General features: G+C 38.5%; 1 protein-coding gene across 6 annotated transcripts in view; it reads left to right on the top strand.

The window, feature by feature from the left end:
• The first annotated feature begins 546 nt into the window (after positions 1-546).
• ccpg1 (cell cycle progression 1) overlaps positions 547-18,200 on the top strand; it is a 45,342-nt gene continuing 27,688 nt past the window's right edge. For 5 of the 6 annotated variants that reach the window (XM_028822475.2, XM_028822471.2, XM_028822470.2 and 2 more), the window contains exons 1-3: positions 547-716; positions 13,593-13,659; positions 16,360-16,468. In XM_028822475.2, coding sequence (XP_028678308.2) covers positions 13,600-13,659; positions 16,360-16,468 — 169 coding nt within the window. In that variant the 5' untranslated portion in view covers positions 547-716; positions 13,593-13,599. Of the gene's footprint in view, positions 717-9,065; positions 9,180-13,592; positions 13,660-16,359; positions 16,469-18,200 lie in introns of those variants that run through there. The other variant, XM_051920481.1, reaches the window with a different exon arrangement.

Here is an 18,200-nt window from a genome sequence, read left to right as displayed (position 1 = left end):
AATACATTATCTATTCTCCTTCTGTTTTAAATTCTGATTATCACACATCCGAGTTGCGTGTTTCAGCAACCTACAATTGAATCAGGCGCTAGTTTGTCAAAGGTAAGTTCACCGACAAAGCTAAAATAAACACCAGGTTGCTATGGTCACGTATCATGCAACGCGCTTTTTAAGTACAAGCAATACATCAGTCAAATGTCCTCTATTACAAGTCAAATTAAATATATTATTTGGGAATACACGTTTCCAAAAGAATCTGTGTGATCCTATAAAATACATAAAGCTATATAATAAACATTTTTAGCATTACCTGTTTACTCCGCCGTGGGCTAATGTGTAGACCGACAAATATACAATATTGTACTTAGATTGTTGTATTCCGTAACCCCTGGCAACGATTAGGGATTGGCCCTAAAGTAGTCACGTGCTGAATATTTGAATTCACATTTCCTGTACAGCAGTTGGATGGAATATGTAGTCCACTAATCGAAATGCGTGCTTGGGGACTCTCATAATAACTACATTTCCCAAACATCAATGAGCCATCCACGACGGTAGCTGCCTAGCGAGCATGATGACGTTTGTGGGCGTTTCCACAAAAAAAAAAAAAACAACAACAATCTGTAGGCGTCTGGCAGCACTTTATGAAGACTTTGCGCCGGTACTCTTTGCTGGTGAAGTGTCAAGACGTAACTACTTGTCAGACTCGGGCTCAGGTAATTATGGAATTATAATTTATGTAGCAATGTCTTTGCATGAAGCGTAATACAAGCAGCGACTCATTTGAGTTTTCAAGTGGACTACTGTGTGCATTTCCAAATTTAAAGGCTGAGTAATTTTGCGGTTTGAGTTAAATAAAAACACCCGGCACCACAGCGGGTTTGAAAGGCCTAAAATGTAAAGGTTCCAAATAGTTAGCATTTTGTGTTGAGGAGGCACCTGACCGCATGCTGCTCACTATCACGGTGACGTACTCCATAACCGAGAGTTTTCCGCAGTGGCAGGTGTCGTTTTCAGACCGTGTCGCCTCACGCAGCGTTAACATTAGTGTGTGCAGGCAGGAAGCTTCCAGCACAGTACACTTCGGCTTTTTGTGAAGGCTGACATCATGGAAAGAGCAATTCGGGCTTCAGCTCGAGTGCACTGGAGATGTTTGTTTTCTTCAGATGTAAAGTCGTTTAATGACAGGCGTGCGCAAGAAAGTGAGAATTATGGGCGCCTTCTGGCTGGCTGGCTGGCATATTTTGCAAAGTCACTTTTTCTTCGGCAGTACAGTAATGTCATAGACTCATTTTAGCACTTTAGCACTTCTCGAGAAAGTATCTTGCTCCAGTATAATATCGTGAGTGTGTTTTAAAAGCATTTCTAGGAGTTTAATATCATGGAGGATCCGAAACACCAATAACATACAAAAGGGAGGCCGACTTGTTTCTTTTTGTTTCTGAAAAGCGGGCTGATGTAAGAGACGAGCAATCATTTAAAGGGGGGCAGGTGAGATTTTTTTTTTCTTTTTAAAGAGCACTTTTCTCATTCACAATCCCATTATGTCCAAGGAGAGACATGAACCATGTCGGGATAGAACCACACACCCTGATCAGCTGAATTGTACAGTCTGCCAAACCCACTGTAAGGAGAAACCCAGTTTGCCAGGATAAAACTAAAAATAGGCCATTTCAGTGGAAAAGACTTGCCAGTCCCACTGCAGTCCATGCTCCTTAGTTAAAAAAGGGAAACATAAAAGCAAAAAGAGTTGGCAGTTAGGAATTGTGGCATAAATGTTGTTCATGTGGCAGTTCTGCCCCAGTGATTGCAGAGATGCCTGAAATTTGATCTGATTTATTTATTTGCTTCTAAAGAATACGTGTGACTTATGTTTTAAATAAAATGTTACTCTTTGATATCAAGTTTGAAATTACAGAGCTTTTGTGTCACAAGGAGCAATGCATCCTTACAGGTCTTGGACCTCAAGTGTGTGATTGCCATTTGTGTGGAATCTGCATGCTCTCCCTTTGTTCACTTTGTATAATCCTTGCCTATGAAGGCTGAATACCTTGTTCATCTCTTTAATTTATTTCAACATTTTTGTGAATATAAATGTCAATATATTATTTGTGTTTATTATGTAATTTCTGGAAAGAGGCAGTATAGTAAACAGGAAAAGTGAAGCACTGCATATAAAAATTTAAATATGAGTTGTATTGTTTCCGATTACAAGATTCCTGGTCACCAAGGTACACTCGCTGAGAAAATTACTACTAATACTGGACAGAGCCTCAGTTGTTCATGGCAAGGATTTCACAACATTCGTTTGAGATTGTGGACCATGTTGACGTGAGTGCCTCACACAATTTCTGCAGATTTGTTGGCTGCGCATTCATACTGAGAATCTCCCCGTCTAACACATCCCAAAGATGTTCTGTTGGATTCAGATCCGGTGACTGGGAAGGTCACTGAAGAAAACTGAACTCATTGTCATGTTCATGAGGCCAGTTTAAGACAACATTTGCTTTGTGATGTGTGCATTATCATGCTGGAAGTAGCCATTAGAAGATAAGTAGGTTTATTGCCATGAAGAGATGCACATGGTGAGCAATAATAATCAAAGAGATAATGACATTCATGTAGTGGTTAATTGGTATTGACAGACCCAAAATGTGCTAAGAAAATAATCTATACACCATTACACCATATTGCACTTTGAGATTTACTGCTAATGTAAAGTGCCCTATAAATAAAATACATTATTATTATTATTACACCACCACCAGCAGCAGCAACCAGGACTGTCGACACAAGGCAGGTTGGGTGAACGGATTCATGCTGGTGTCAAAGTCTGACCCCTGGCATCTTTACGTCAGTAGAAATCAAAATTCATCAGGCCGGGCTTTTGTTTTTCTCCAGTCGGTACTTTTGTACTAAATGGACGGCAGTTCCTACCCATTCTAGTGTTGAGCTCTGTAGGGGAGGCACCCCAGTTCCTTAATTTTTGGAGTTTAAATTATTAGACTGACCTACTCCAAACACAAATACTAACCTTAAAGTTAGTGGGGGTGGAGCATAGTTGCCTATAGGTCCCTAATGTTAATGTCCACTTTGGGTGACTAATGTTAAAAACGAAAATCTGATTTGTGTCACGATAATAGAAAAGGGTACTAGCTGTCCGTGCCGTCCATTTAGTACACAAGTACCTTCTAGTCTTCTACAGTTTTGGTGAGTCTGTGCCCACTGCAGCCTCAGCTTTCTGTTCTTGGCTGACAGGAGTGGACCATGACGTGGTCTTCTGCTGTTGTAGCTCATCCGCCTTAAGGTTCAACGTGTTGCGCATTCTGAGATGCTTTTCTGCTCTCCACAGTTGGTTATCTGAGCTACTGTAGTCTGGCCATTCTCCTATAAATGCTCTCCTCGGCAAGGCATTTGTGTTCACAGAACTGCCAGTCACTGTGGATGTTTATTGCTTTTTCCTCATTATTCTGACTAAACTCTTAAGACTGTTCTGCGTTAAAATCCCAGGAGAGCAGCAGTTACAGAAATACTCAAACCTGTCAGGGCAACAACAGTCCTGCCATAGTTGAAATCACTTTTTCCCCATTCGGGTGTTTGATATGAACAGTAAATGAAGCTCCTTATCTGTATCTGCATGCTTTTATACATCGGGCTGCTGCTGCCACATGATTGGCTGATTAGATAATTGCACGGATAAGCAGGTGTATCCGGTGATCCTAATAATTTACTCGGTGAGTGTACTAAACACGGAAGGGCATTGGGTGCAAGATTCTGGACCACCAAGGTAGAATAGATTTGTGCTGCCTTGATTTGTATTTTTTCTCCCAAACACACCCACACACACACGCACACTCACACACACAGGTTCGTTATATCCACCCACGAAGGTATATGGAAGGTGTAGTTCATTTGTGCACTTGACTGCGGTTCCATCCAGACCTCCTTCCTATTTTGCTTTTTTCCCAAACGTGGTATATTTACACGCAACATGTTTTTTTAAGTCATGTCTTAACATTTTCCCTTTCTTTAAAAACATTTTGCAATTTTTAAGCTGTTTGATGTTAAGTATTTACATTATAGTGTAAGAGCCACAAACCACATTTTTAGGCCATTTGTACATGCTTCTTTGATTAGTGGTGACGCCTCTTCGTTTTGTGCTAACAGTCTGTTAAGATCAGAGTTTTGGAACCTTCTAAGCAAAAGCATACAAGTGAGATTTTAGTGAACACTTCCATTCAGTTTACAGAATATAGCTAGCATGATTATGTGGAAAACTGTAGAATGCAGACCTCCAATGCAAGCTATAGGTGAGACATGTCTAGACTCATCTGACAATGCAGTAGGTATGATGGCGTTGGGATCGTGTTCTTATATACAAACAAACTGTCTTTACTGTTTGATGTACCCACATACTGTACATGGCTAAGAGTGATTTTTTTTCCAGTTTTTGCTGCATATAGATTTTATATTTTTAGATGTAATAAATTAATGGTAGCCAGGTCTGAACAGCATAAAATATATCAAGATGAAATAGTTATATTGAGACTTAAACAAGTGAGAGTTTGCCATGAGGATTTATATAGCAAGTAAAAAAATCCTGTTTAACTATCTCATGCATGTTTTCTATAGTTGTGGTGCTGGCAGAGCAGTTGACTTGTTCAGGGCCACACAGAGTGTTTGTTTGTTTGTAGTGACACAATAAACTGTCACCTATTTGTTTGCACTGCAGCACCTTAGCCACCCGTCCAGACTGCAAAGCAAAAAGGATAATAATGTCTTGGCCTACTTTATTAAGAGGTATTTCTTAACATTTTGAATTGTGCACAAGTTTGAGCTTAATTACATATTCATTTAAAATCACATTTTTGGCATTAAATACTGTTTTTGACAAAACCATTAAGAAATCAAGAATAGTAAACATTTTTAAAACGCAGAGATTAATTAGTAAGTAATAGAGAGAAAACGAAAACTGCTTCTGATATCTGTGTACTCCCTGGTGTAAATTAATTTTCTTTCACTGTGGTGTAGACTATAAGTTTAATTTATGGCAGACTGAAGCATATTTAGAAATCTTAATTTATGTAATATGATTTTCAGTTTGTATTGTGTATATTTGTATTATGTATGATGTACATCTTCGCATTCTTTATCTCAAGACATCCTAAAAAGGAGCCAGCATGGAGCTCCTTCTTAAATTCCTAAATTAAGTTGGTCAACTGAATTAAAAAAATGGCACATTTATGTTTAAAATATGTAGTAAGGTAGAAAAATAAATTTTAGTGAACTGAATTAAAAAATGGCACATTTATATTTAAAATATGTGGTAAGGTAGAAAAATAAATTTTACTTATAAAAAAAATAACATTTATGTTTACTGTTCTCTACCTCATGTTGTAATTGCTACTGTCATGTGAAAATGAAACAGTAGGATGAATAGAAATTTGCAGGTCAGATTATTATTTTTCTTTAGTAATCTATTTAATCCAGCAGTGCTGCTTTCTAACAGTCTAGAGGCCTACTGTACACTTGTACTTAATGTTTCTTATTACAGATTACACACTCACTGGTCATAGGCCACAATTAGAAATAAACAAGTGGAGACTGAAACGGTTTGTCATATTCAGTGATATTGAGCTCCTTCATTAACAGCATTTATGTCTCAAAAGACATGCCTTTGTGATCCATGACACTCTAATGTTTTAAAAAAAAAAAATATATATATATATTCACTCAGTGTACAGTTTTGACGGTTAAAATTAAAACACACTAATTGACATTGAGTTAACAATTTTTAACGTTTACTTGCTGATCCCTAACATATTTTAAAGACAATTGTCTTAACATTTGAGTTGCGGAAAGGTTTTGTCTTAATTAAACGTCCATATTCAGAAATGGCTTTATTGACTTGAATATTTTTAATGGCTTATTTAAAAAGTTATAAGTTCAAATTTAATAGTACATTTTTGAAAAATGTCATTTCTTCAGACAATTCAGATATTTTACCTGTTAATACTGTAATAGTTGTGATTCAGAAACCTGAAAAAGCATAATGTATTTATGCACTGAAGACATAAATATTAGCATTAAAAGTTATTTGTAGATAATAAGGTGTTTAGTTCATTGTGAAGTCAAATCTTAGCTGTAGTCAAGGTTTGGTCAAATGGTGTTTAGATATGTATTTATTAGACATAATCGGCAATAAAAAAAAATACTGCTTTATATAATAGTTTGTAGTGTCAATATTTGGGTCATTCAATTATAAACGAATGCATCACCCCAAAATGTTATGTATATATTTTGTTATATGTTACTTACCCCTTACAGTTTGTAGTGATGGCCAAGAATAAAATTCATTTGGATTTTATGGCAGATATTTTTCTTTTTTTTTTTTTTCTTCAACTACAAACGGTGAACTGAAGAATTTAAATAGACATTTTGTAAACTGTGTATGAAGGCAGTTAATGAAAAAGAGTCCCAGACTACAAACCTTTATTTACAGTTGTGCTTGAAAATTTGTAAACCCTTTAGAATTTTCTGTATTTCTGCATAAATATGACCTAAAGCATCATCAGATTTTCACTCAAGACCTAAAAGTAGATAAAGAGAAACCAGTTAAACAAATGAGACAAAAATATTAAACTTGGTATTTTATTTATTGAGGAAAATGATCTAATATTACATATTTGTGGGTTGCAAAAGTATGTGAACCTCTAGGATTAGCAGTTAGTTTGAAGGTGAAATTCAAGTCAGGTGTTTTCAATCAATGGGATGACAATCAGGTGTGACTGGGCACCCTGTGTTATTTAAAGAGCAGAATCTATCAAAGTCTGCTCTTCACAACATTTGTTTGTGGAAGTGTATCATGGCACGAACAAAGGAGATTCCTGAGGACCTCAGTAAAAGAGTTGTTGATGCTCATCAGGCTGCAAAAGGTTACAAAACCATCTCTAAAGAGTTTGGACTCCACCAATCAACAGTCAGACAGATTGTGTAGAAATGGAGGAAATTCAAGACCATTGTTACCCTCCCCAGGAGTAGTCGACCAACAAAGATCATTCCAAGAGGAAGGCGTGTAATAGTCGGCGAGGTCACAAAGGACCCCAGGGTAACTTCTAAGCAACTGAAGGCCTCTCTCACATTGGCTAATGTTCATGTTCATGAGTCCACCATCAGGAGAACACTGAACAACAATGGTGTGCATGGCAGGGTTTCAAGGAGAAAGCCACTGCTCTCCAAAAAAAACACATTGCTGCTCGTCTGCAGTTTGCTAAAGATCACGTGGACAAACCAGAAGGCAATTGGAAGAATGTTTTGTGGACGAGACCAAAATAGAACTTTTTGGTTTAAATGAGAAAAGCGTTATGTTTGGAGAAAGGAAAACACTGAATTCCAGCATAAGAACCTTGTACCATCTGTGAAACATGGTGGTGGTAGTATCATGGTTTGGGCCTGTTTTGCTGCATCTGGGCCAGAACGGCTTGCCTGCATTGATGAAACAATGAATTCTGAATTATATCCGAGAATTCAAAAGGAAAATGTCACAACATCTGTCCATGAACTGAATCTCAAGAGAAGGTGGGTCATGCAACAAGACAACGACCCTAAGCACACAAGTCATTCTACCAAAGAATGGTTAAAGAAGAATAAAGTTAATGTTTTGGAATGGCCAAGTCAAAGTCCTGACCTTAATCCAATCGAAATGTTCTGGAGGGACCTGAAGCGAGCAGTTAATGTGAGGAAACCCACCAACATCCCAGAGTTGAAGCTGTTCTGTATGGAGGAATGGGCTAAAATTCCTCCAAGCCAGTGTGCAGGACTGATCAACAGTTACCGGAAACGTTTAGTTGCAGTTATTGCTGCAAAGGGGGGTCACACCAGATACTGAGAGCAAAGGTTCACATACTTTTGCCACTCACAAATATGTAATATTCGATCATTTTCCTTAATGAATAAATGACCAAGTATAATATTTTTGTCTCATTTGTTTAACTGGTTTCTCTTTATCTACTTTTAGGATTTCAGTGAAAATCTGATGATGTTTAAGGTCATATTTATGCAGAAATATAGAAAATTCTAAAGGGTTCACAAACTTTCAAGTACAACTGTGTTACTCACACAGCTGAACATAAACAGTGAAAACTGTTGCTACTATAAACAAAAGGAGGCCAGTGGTCAATCCCAGTGGCTTTTGCTAAAGGTACAAATATAAATATAATTAATTTACAAGTGTAAATGCAAGTGTTTTTTTTTTTGTAATTTCAGTAACTTTCTTTTTGAGTGCAGATAATTTGGCAGTAGTTGATAATTTAGCTACTTTAGTTTACCTACAATAGTACCTGCCTCATTTATTTCCCAATACACATTTTGGCTTATAGATGTCATTATTTTCATCTTCCTCATGAGATTTCTTTCTTATTTTTCTGAGTCGTATTCATAGTCTAACTTGTTTACCAGATGGAAGGACAATAAACAGGATTTGCAAAGTCTGATGGGTCAGATAAGATGCTGCTGGATTTACAGTTTATTCTGGTGGAGTAGAGTAAATGTGGAGATGAGGAGGAGGTAGCAAGCCTTAATTCTGGAAGCAGTACTTACTGATTTTTTTTTCCATGCGGTTCTTCCTTGGACAGTCATGAAGAGGAGGTCAAAACCACATTAATAGATCTAACACTTAAGGGTCATTGCTTCCTGTGGCAGTCTTGTCATTTTTAACAGTTTCAGATCAAAGAGTCTCTGGTTAACTTTATTAACCATAGCAGAGGTGTTAGCCTCCAATTTTAGTGTTATGAATTTGTCACCACCTTGCCAACATATTATAAAGAAGTGGAAATGTCTTTATCACATACATCAACCAAATCTTGTTGGTCATTTACCAGAAATTCAAGTCCCTGATTCCTATAAAATGAACTTTATAAGTGTGCCATTAGTAAACTTGACCATTATGACTGAGTACACCCTTGAAATGCATTTGTTTGTATACAACAAGTAAAAAAGTGGTGCGGAACTTAGAGATGTTTGTCCTTCAGGTTCGCTGCCTGATTCCTGACAGAATATGAAGGCTAACTGTTAAAAGGCAGTACTCACGTCCACAAACAAGAGCCACGTTTTACAAGTAGAAGAATATTCAAAATTTTGAAGGCTAAGGGAAAGAATGCCTTGAATGTGTGAGATTAAAAGTAAGTATCCAAATGGAATAAGCCTATTAGCGGAGAATTTCAGTGAGTTTCATTTTTTTTTTTGTTTTTCTTTTACAAATAAAATTGTGAAGAAAACAAGCTAGACATGACATCTTGAAAGAAAACAAAACTAGTGAAGCTTAAAACATGAATTTTGTCTGCCAGAAGCTGTGACAATCAATATACTGATTATCCTTCCTTGCTAGAGAGGTGGCAAGATGTATGTTAGAATGAAAATGGAAAATCTAATGAAATACATCTAATTAACAAACTAATTCCAATCAGAAATAATGTTGGAAGTTTTTTCTGTTTAGGTCGGAAACTATATTTTCAAAAAACATGGGTTTAGTGGCTTTTTTCCTGCTTGCTTGCTGGGTCCTTAACAATTTCTTTATTTTCTGGATTCTGCTTGACTTCAGCTTTTTAGATATTTAATATTGTTGCAGTTTTAGCATTTATGAAAATGCAGTTTATTTAGTTAGCTCCTTTCATGGCTCAGCGAGTCCTGTAACCTTCTATTTGTGGAGTCACTCTATATTCTGACTTGCTTGTCTTTTTATGGTGATTAAGAAAGCAGTTTCTTCGTGATTCACTTCCTCTTTTACCTAAATATGCTGTACTTTTACATGGCACTCCTCTCTTAAAACATGTATTTTGCAAAGCCTCTTTATAATGACTTGATCATTCATCAGTTGTTAAAAGTACCTCTTAGATCTGTTTGTAAAAATGACTTAAATGACTATATTTTAAATATATTTTAGGTATTACAATTTTTTAAGTTTAATAAAAGGTGTTTCAAATGAATTATTCATACGATTGTACACAATATTGCATACAAATTTGCACAAGATAATCCAACTTGGATGCAATATGTACAATAGAATATTCAAAATCAGTTTTTATCTACTGCATTTCTCTGACATGTGTTAAAGAGTAAGTATATCTCCTCATTTATTTATTCACTGTTATCCAGTCATTGAAGTTCTGACTGAATTTGTCCACATTAATGCCTGGGGAGATAAGTTTCATCACCCTGACTAATATTTATTACCACAGGAAAAGAAATGATTCACTCTCTACTAATATTATAATGAATGAATCATTCTGACCCTAGAATGCAGCTGACTTAACTAGGGGGGCATTGGAACAAAGAAGCTTCAATTAGTACATTGGAGTTGTGGAAAAAACAAACAAACAGATAGATAGATACTTTATTAATCCCAATGGGAAATTCACAATTTAACAAAAGAAAAAAAAAAAAAAAAAAAGTTGATGTAGTCAGTAGTGCAGTCAACAACCTCCTCAATGTTCTCACTATGTGATCCCTGCAGGATATCCCAGTCTGTAGTTCCAAAACATTCTCTCAGAGTATTCTCAGCCTCCGGGGTCCACTTCCTGAATGATCGTGTGGTTGCAGGTAGGACCCTCACTTTTGGTTTGTAGTGAGGCTGAAGCAGAACCAGGTTATGATCTGCTTTCCCAAGCGCAGGCAGCGGGGTGGCGCTGTATGCTTCTTTAACGTCTGCATACAGTAAATCAAGTCTTATTTCCCCGGGTGTTACAGTCCACATACTGGGAGAAGGCAGGTAATGTTTTGTCCAGCATCACATGGTTAAAGTCTCCAGCGATTAGCACAAGCGTCTCAGGGTGCTGCGTTTGTAACTTAACAACAGCAGAATGGATGATGTCACTCGCTGTCTCCATGTCCGCCCGAGGAGGAATGTATACAATAACAACGACGTGTCCAAACTCTCTGGGCAAATAATAGGGCGCAAACTTACGGCCAACAGTTCAATGTCCCTGCAGCAAGTGGAGACTTTGACGTTAACATGTCCAGAGTTGCACCACCGTGTATTAACATAGAGAGCGAGTCCTCCTCCTTTGTGCTTCCCACAGGTACTTGCATTTCTGTCCTCTCTAACTGTGCTAAACCCAGGTAGCACCACGTTAGCATCTGGGATGGTGTTAGTTAGCCACGTTTCGCAAAAACACAACAAACTGCATTCTCTGTAGGTTCTGACATTTTTCACCTGCGCAGCCAGTTTCGTCGATCTTATTTGAGATTGAGTTCACATTCCCCAGAATCACAGAAGGCACCGAAGGCTTAAAACGCCACTTTCTCGCAAGCCGCTTCATTTTTAGCTTAGTGCCCGCTCTGCTGCCATGATACCGTCTTCTTACCTCGTCGGGTAAATAGGGTACCACTCCAGCACTGGTATTTGTTCTCAGCGCTCAAAATTGAGTACTTGAATAGGCGAGTCTCGGCATGTAAAAATCAATGCCCACGTTGTAAAAGTAAGTGTGTCCAGGGAACGAATCCACATAAAATAAAGTGATAGGAGTGATCAATAAATAAAATAGAAAAATAAAAGTAGAAAAGTACACATACAGTGCAGCATAGTACACATACAAACTGGACTGTTCTATTCAAATTTCAATGCCATTAAATATAAGTAGTACAAGTAAGCAGATCTGACCGTGTCTTACTCCCATCTACAAGCCTGTGACTGACAGCAGCAACTGAGTCACTAAGTTAACTGATGTAGATAGATAGATACTTTATTAATCCCAAGGGGAAATTCACATACTCCAGCAGCAGCATACTGATACAAAAAAAAGTAAATATTAAAGAGTAATTAAAATGTAGGTAAAAACAGACAATAACTTTGAATAATGTTAACGTTTACCCCCTCGGGTGGAATTGAAGAGTCGCATAGTTTGGGGGAGGAATGATCTCCTCAGTCTGTCAGTGGAGCAGGACAGTGACAGCAGTCTGTCGCTGAAGCTGCTCCTCTATCTGGAGATGACACTGTTTAGTGGATGCAGTGGATTCTCCATAATTGATAGGAGCCTGCTGAACGTCCGTCGCTCTGCCACGGATGTCAAACTGTTCAGCTCCATGCCTACAATAGAGCCTGCCTTCCTCACCAGTTTATCCAGGCTTGAGGTGTCCTTCTTCTTAATGCTGCCTCCCCAGCACACCACTGCGTAGAAGCGGGCACTCGCCACAACCGTCTGGTAGAACATCTGCAGGATCTTCTTGCAGATGTTGAAAGACGCCAGCCTTCTAAGGAAGTATAGCTGGCTCTGTCCTCTCTTGCACAGAGAATCAGTATTGGCAGTCCAGTCCAATTTATCATCCAGCTGCACTCCCAGGTATTTATAGGTCTGTACCCTCTGCACACAGTCACCTCTGATGATCACGGGGTCCAGGAGGGGCCTGGGCCTCCTAAAATCCACCACCAGCTCCTTGGTTTTGCTGGTGTTCAGGTATAGATGGTTTGAGTCGCACCATTTAACAAAGTCCTTGATGAGGTTCCTATACTCCTCCTCCTGCTCACTCCTGATGCAGCCCACAATAGCAGTGTCGCCAGCGAACTTTTGCATGTGGCAGGACTCCGAGTTATATTGGAAGTCCGATGTATATAGGCTGAACAGGACCGGAGAAAGTACAGTCCCCTGCGGCGCTTCTGTGTTGCTGACCACAATGTCAGACCTGCAGTTCCCGAGACCCACATACTGAGGTCTGTTTGTAAGATAGTCCACGCTCCATGCCACTAGGTATGAATCTACTCCTATCTCTGTCAGCTTGTCCCTAAGGAGCAGAGGTTGGATTGTGTTGAAGGTGCTAGAGAAGTCTAGAAACATAATTCTTACAGCACCACTGCCTCTGTCCCAAGTGGGAGAGGGATCGGTGTAGCATATAGATGATGGCATCCTCTGCTCCCACCTTCTCTTGATATGCGAACTGCAGAGGGTCGAGGGCGTGGCATACCTGTGGCCTCAGGAGGTGAAGCAGCAGCCGCTCCATGGTCTTCATCGCATGTGACGTCAGAGCGACAGGCCGGAAGTCGTTCAGCTCACTAGGACACGATACCTTTGGGACTGGGGTGATACAAGATGTTTTCCAAAGCCTCGGTACTCTCCCCTGTTCCAGGCTCAGGTTGAAGATGTGCTGTAGAGGACTCCCCAGCTCCAACGCACAGGCCTTCAGTCAGTCGTGGCGATACTCCATCTGGACCCGCTGCTTTGCTGGCACGAAGTTGTTGATGTTGCTAGATTGATGTCCCCAACTTGTTTCTGTGCTTCATGCACCTCATTTAAGATGCCATACACTGGTGGAAGATGCAGCAGGTTGGAGGAATGCTCTTCATGTCTTTGAAGTTAAGAGGACAAAGAGGATTCTATTAAACCAATTCTTTTAAGGTGCCGTGGCAATAAGGATTTTTGGTATACTGGGTGGTGAGAAGTTTCTTTTCTGTCAGTGAAGTTGCACCAGTTTGTGTACTGTGGGCATTTATGGCAGTCTTCTGGTCAGTTTTTTCAATGTTCAGCACAGCTTTACATTTGAAAAGTGCTCAATTTTTTTGTTCTTTCACATGTCAAAATGATTTCTTCTTTATTTTTATTTAGATGCAGGATGTCTGACAGTACAAGTGACACAGAATCATCTTGTGGATGGACCATAATCAGCAATGAGGTATTTCTTGTTTTGCATTATAAAGTAATGTGTTAATCCCTGATATAAAAACAGTATATAAAAATATTGATCACAAATATAAAAAACAGTGATTCTATTTATACAACACATGCACAGAGGAATGGAAAGGTAAGCAGTTTATATGTTTGCATGAATTATTTACTATTCAATAAGAATGAATCGGTCAGTGAGATGGTTTTTGCACAGTTTGTATGTATTTCTGTCATTGTGTAGCCTGATTTTTGACAAGATGCTGAAAAAGTGATCATTCACATTTGGCCGCTCCACTTACTGTTCCATGTGGTATCCTTTTGTGATTTTCTTCTTCACCTCTAACAACAGATCCTCCTCTTCTACTGTAGCTTGCTTGCGGTCTCTTTCTCTACTTCTTATCCCTTAGCACTGATATTTTCTGTTCAGATTATCTTCATCACTATCCTCTTGGTTTTCATGTTGTCTATTTTCTGCATTTCCTTGATTTTTTTGTTTGTTCACATTATATGTGATGAATCAAGTGGGTGATAAAAAGAAAGTAAAGTTGTGTATTATAAATTTAAAAATGTATGATCAGAAATGCCCTCTTCCACCATTGTGTGTAATTTCAATTGTCACAGAGGTAAAAGCTTGAATGGCTTTTTTTATTTTAAATGCTTATTTTATTGTTTTATTACTTGACATGTAAATTCAAATTGTTGCTATAGTAGTTAACTGAGTATAGTTTTAATCCAGTGGAAATTTCTGCCACTTTTTTTTAACTTTTCTTTGCTGTGGCTTGTGTGTATTACTAGAAAGCAAGTGAGTTTTTATCACACTTAAGTAAACTTTCAACAGGGTTTCATTCCTAACTCATTCCTGACACACTGGCAATTTGTTCCATGCTTGAGCATGTTTGTTACCCCGCAAAGTCCAGTTTGTTTGACTAGTGTGATCGGTCCATCCCAGGCCAACGGTACTGTGCTGTGGCCTGCTTGGAAGTAGTATTCGGGAACAATGTGATCACTAAGCATGCCTGAGCCACGGACATGACGTCAATGATGGGACAAGTCAGATATGTAATTCTCATTTCATTCAATATCTTTAAAAAAAAAAAAAAAAATTGGTTTTTATTCTCTCCTTACACATGAAGGTGAATTGTAGTTGGCAAGAAAATCTGCACATTCCTCCCTTAACATAATTTGTCACTGTAAAAATCTTCTCGTACGTGCAGCACGATTAACAGCAAAATGCTGTGCTGCATACTCAATAAACCTGTAAGTGGGTAGAGCGTTATTCTGCCCTACACGACTCCAAAACAACCACAGAATAAGTAAAATCATTTTGACATGCATGCTATCACTGTTTTCAGATCTTGTTTTGGCTTTATACAAAGCTGCATGGTCATGACGAAAACATCCCTTGACTCAGAGCGTTAAGCGCTGTGTGAGTCCAGGCCAGCGGTGGAGTTGGGAGCAATCGCATGTGGGCACAGTAAAGAACAAATGTGCCTAGTCTGTGCACATACACCCATAGATTTGAACACACTTTTATTGTTTTACGGTTTGTCTACTGTATATTGTGGCGTATCTCCAATCACTGGTACGAATAATTGCAATATAAAGCCCCAGTCTAATTCACTAAATCCTGAGAGAATGGATGGATAGATATTGTAAAAATAGTATTGTGCCTTGCATATGTTGTTTTCATATATTAAAACACTGGTTAGAAATATTTTAGTGTGGACTGAGTAGTTTTTACACATGCTTTCTTGCTGTATTGCTTAAAATAGTAAGCACTGTTTTTTTAACTGCTTCTTCTTCTTTCGGCTGCTCCCGTTTGGGGTCGGCACAGCGGATCATCTATTTCCACATCTTCCTGTCCTCGTCATCTTCCTCTGTCACACCCACCACCTGTATGTCCTCTCTCATCACATCCATAAACCTCCTCTTAGGCCTTCCTGTTTTTTTAACTGCTAAATATATCAATTTTCTTCAAATATTTCTTAACATGTTGAGACATTTTCTTTTCTTTCCTTCATTGATTTGATATCTCTCTATTATAAAAAAAAAAAAAATCTTGGACGGCATAGAAAGATACAATACGTGATTTTCTCGGAGACACTTAAACATCCCGCGAGACAAGGCAGTGAGACAAAAGGACAGCTGCTGTACAGGCTTTTAAATGATTGACGCGCAGTGCAACAAGCAGAACACAAAGCCTCCTAGTTTTGTAAAATAGTAAAGTTTGTGAAAGGTTGCAAGAAAGCAAAGAAAACTGAGGTGTAGAGATTATTTTCAAGGGCCCAGACAAAATATCTATATAAGTGCATTGTTTCATTTTACTGTTCTGGTCTTTTGCTGAATAACCTCTGAAATAGAGAAGGCAGAGGGGACTGGGTGGTCTTGTGGCCTGGAACCCCTACAGATTTTTGGAGTTTTTTTTTTGTTTTGTTTTTTCTGTCCACTCTGGTCATCGGACCTTACTCCTTTCTATGTAAACTAATGTCGTCTTATTTTAATTTCTTATTTTGTCTTTTATTTTTCTTTTCTTCATTATGTAAAGCACTTTGAGCTACTTTTTGTATGAAAATGTGCTATATAAATAAATGCTGTTGTTGTATCTTGTGGATGTAAAATAACTTACTGAAAATTAGTATTTGTCAACTATAGCCACAAACTGTATATAATAATTGTCAAAGTGTAATTTTATTCTTTTCTTTTTGAGGGTTCTGATATCGAAACGATTGGACCTGAAAACTGTGGAACTGAAGTTATACCTGATCTACCAGTAGATTCCTCTAGTCTGATAGAAGGCAACTTAAATGAATCCTCAGGTAAATTAGGTGATAATGTTTCTTAAAACACTGACAAGCTGATTCTGTAGATGCATTTACATTTCACTTCATCTTCATTTCTATTTAAAAAAGTAAGAGGCTACAAATGTGCAACATTCTTTCTTCATTCCTTTTATACTTAATATTTTTCTTTTTATTCTTGACACTTGTGCATCTTGTTTTGGCGGTTTGACATTTTCATTTGCCTCGCAGCCACCAGACTATAATTCCTCTCCTCCTTCTGATTCTCATTTATTTAAGTGAGAGTGTTTGCAGCAGCCTTGGCTTAGACTTCAGTTTTGTTTATAGCTCCTTCTTAGAGTTCACTAAAATAGTCTGTTTGTATTTTACACCTTGGTCCTTTTGGCTGTGTTATTTGACAACTGTTTTCAAGTACATTTTTTAAAGGATGTGAGTTAGTTTCTTTTATCATTAAGAGTTCCTGTAGTATGTTCCTTAGTGTCTAATGAAATGTCTGGCATTAGCATGTGTGCAGAAAACCCATTGAAACCTAATCGTTCTATAATCCTTGTTATACTCTGCTTGAGTTGAAGGTGTTTGTATATGTCCTGTAATAGACTGGTGTCTCATCCTGGAGTGGTTTCTGTCATGGATATTTACTACCAGGATAGCCTCCAGTTCCTGTGGTCCAGTATTTGGTGGTAGAGGGGTAAGAAATTGATGGGGATTTGGTGAGCATTCAGAAACAGAGTTTACTACTGGCAAGGTGACAGTATTATTTTTAAAAGAGAAAAATAAAGTTTTCGATACATTTTTTAAAGTGAGAACACTGGCAGATTTCATTCATTATTAACATAATTTTGAATTTTACCACCTTGAAGTGTTTTTTTCTTTTAAAGTCACATGCTAGTCTATATGGCAAATTTTTTCAGTTCAAAGGTTTAGTATTCCAAGAGGGCAATTAGTTTTGCTAGCTTTGATATTGAAAATACATTATATTAATCATCCATATTACTAAATGCCCCCCCCCCCCCCCCCCCCCCCCCCCCCCCCCCCCCCCCCCCCAAGCAATGGCAACCGGCCGGATGGAATGCAACGTAAACGCACGAAGCCATTGCACATGAAACGGGACACACACAAAGAAGAGATTGAGACCCACGACACCCAAAGCCCCCCTCCAGTAACTGAAATAAGAAATGAGGCCACGCGCCCCTAGGACACCAAAAACAAAGGAGTCACACGCAGGCACACGTAGCACACGAAACGGTTTGCACACAAAAAGGACTATTCAGCCCCACGACACACAAACGCCCCCTCCACTAACAGAAATAAAAACTCAGGCAACAAGCCCCCAGCACACAAAAAAAAAAAGCCGCGAGCGCCACACAAAGCCCACTGGACACGAAACGGGACAGACTACGGACATAGCACGCGAAACGTACACAAAAAGGACGATTCAGACCCACGACCACACTAACAATTGCGCCAGTTAGCTGACAGCGAGTTCAATAATAAGTCCACTTTTCATGAAAATTCATTGGGATTAATGAATGTCATTTGCAATCATTGTCATTCACTTAACTTCCCTGAAGAGACAAATGGCAATACAAGTAATGAATTTACACGTTGTTGTCACAAAAGTCAAATTACACTGCCTCCTTTACATTCATATCCTGCATATCTACAGAAGCTTCTAACTAACGAAGTACCTGAAAGTAAAAACTTTATGAACTGCATTACATCCTTCAATAGTTCATTTGATTTTGCATCT

Source organism: Erpetoichthys calabaricus, chromosome 17 (genome assembly GCF_900747795.2).
Source record: "Erpetoichthys calabaricus chromosome 17, fErpCal1.3, whole genome shotgun sequence".
Lineage (NCBI taxonomy): Eukaryota > Metazoa > Chordata > Cladistia > Polypteriformes > Polypteridae > Erpetoichthys > Erpetoichthys calabaricus.
Note: the sequence above shows the minus strand (reverse complement) of the source record. Positions and strands in the feature narration are given on the sequence as shown.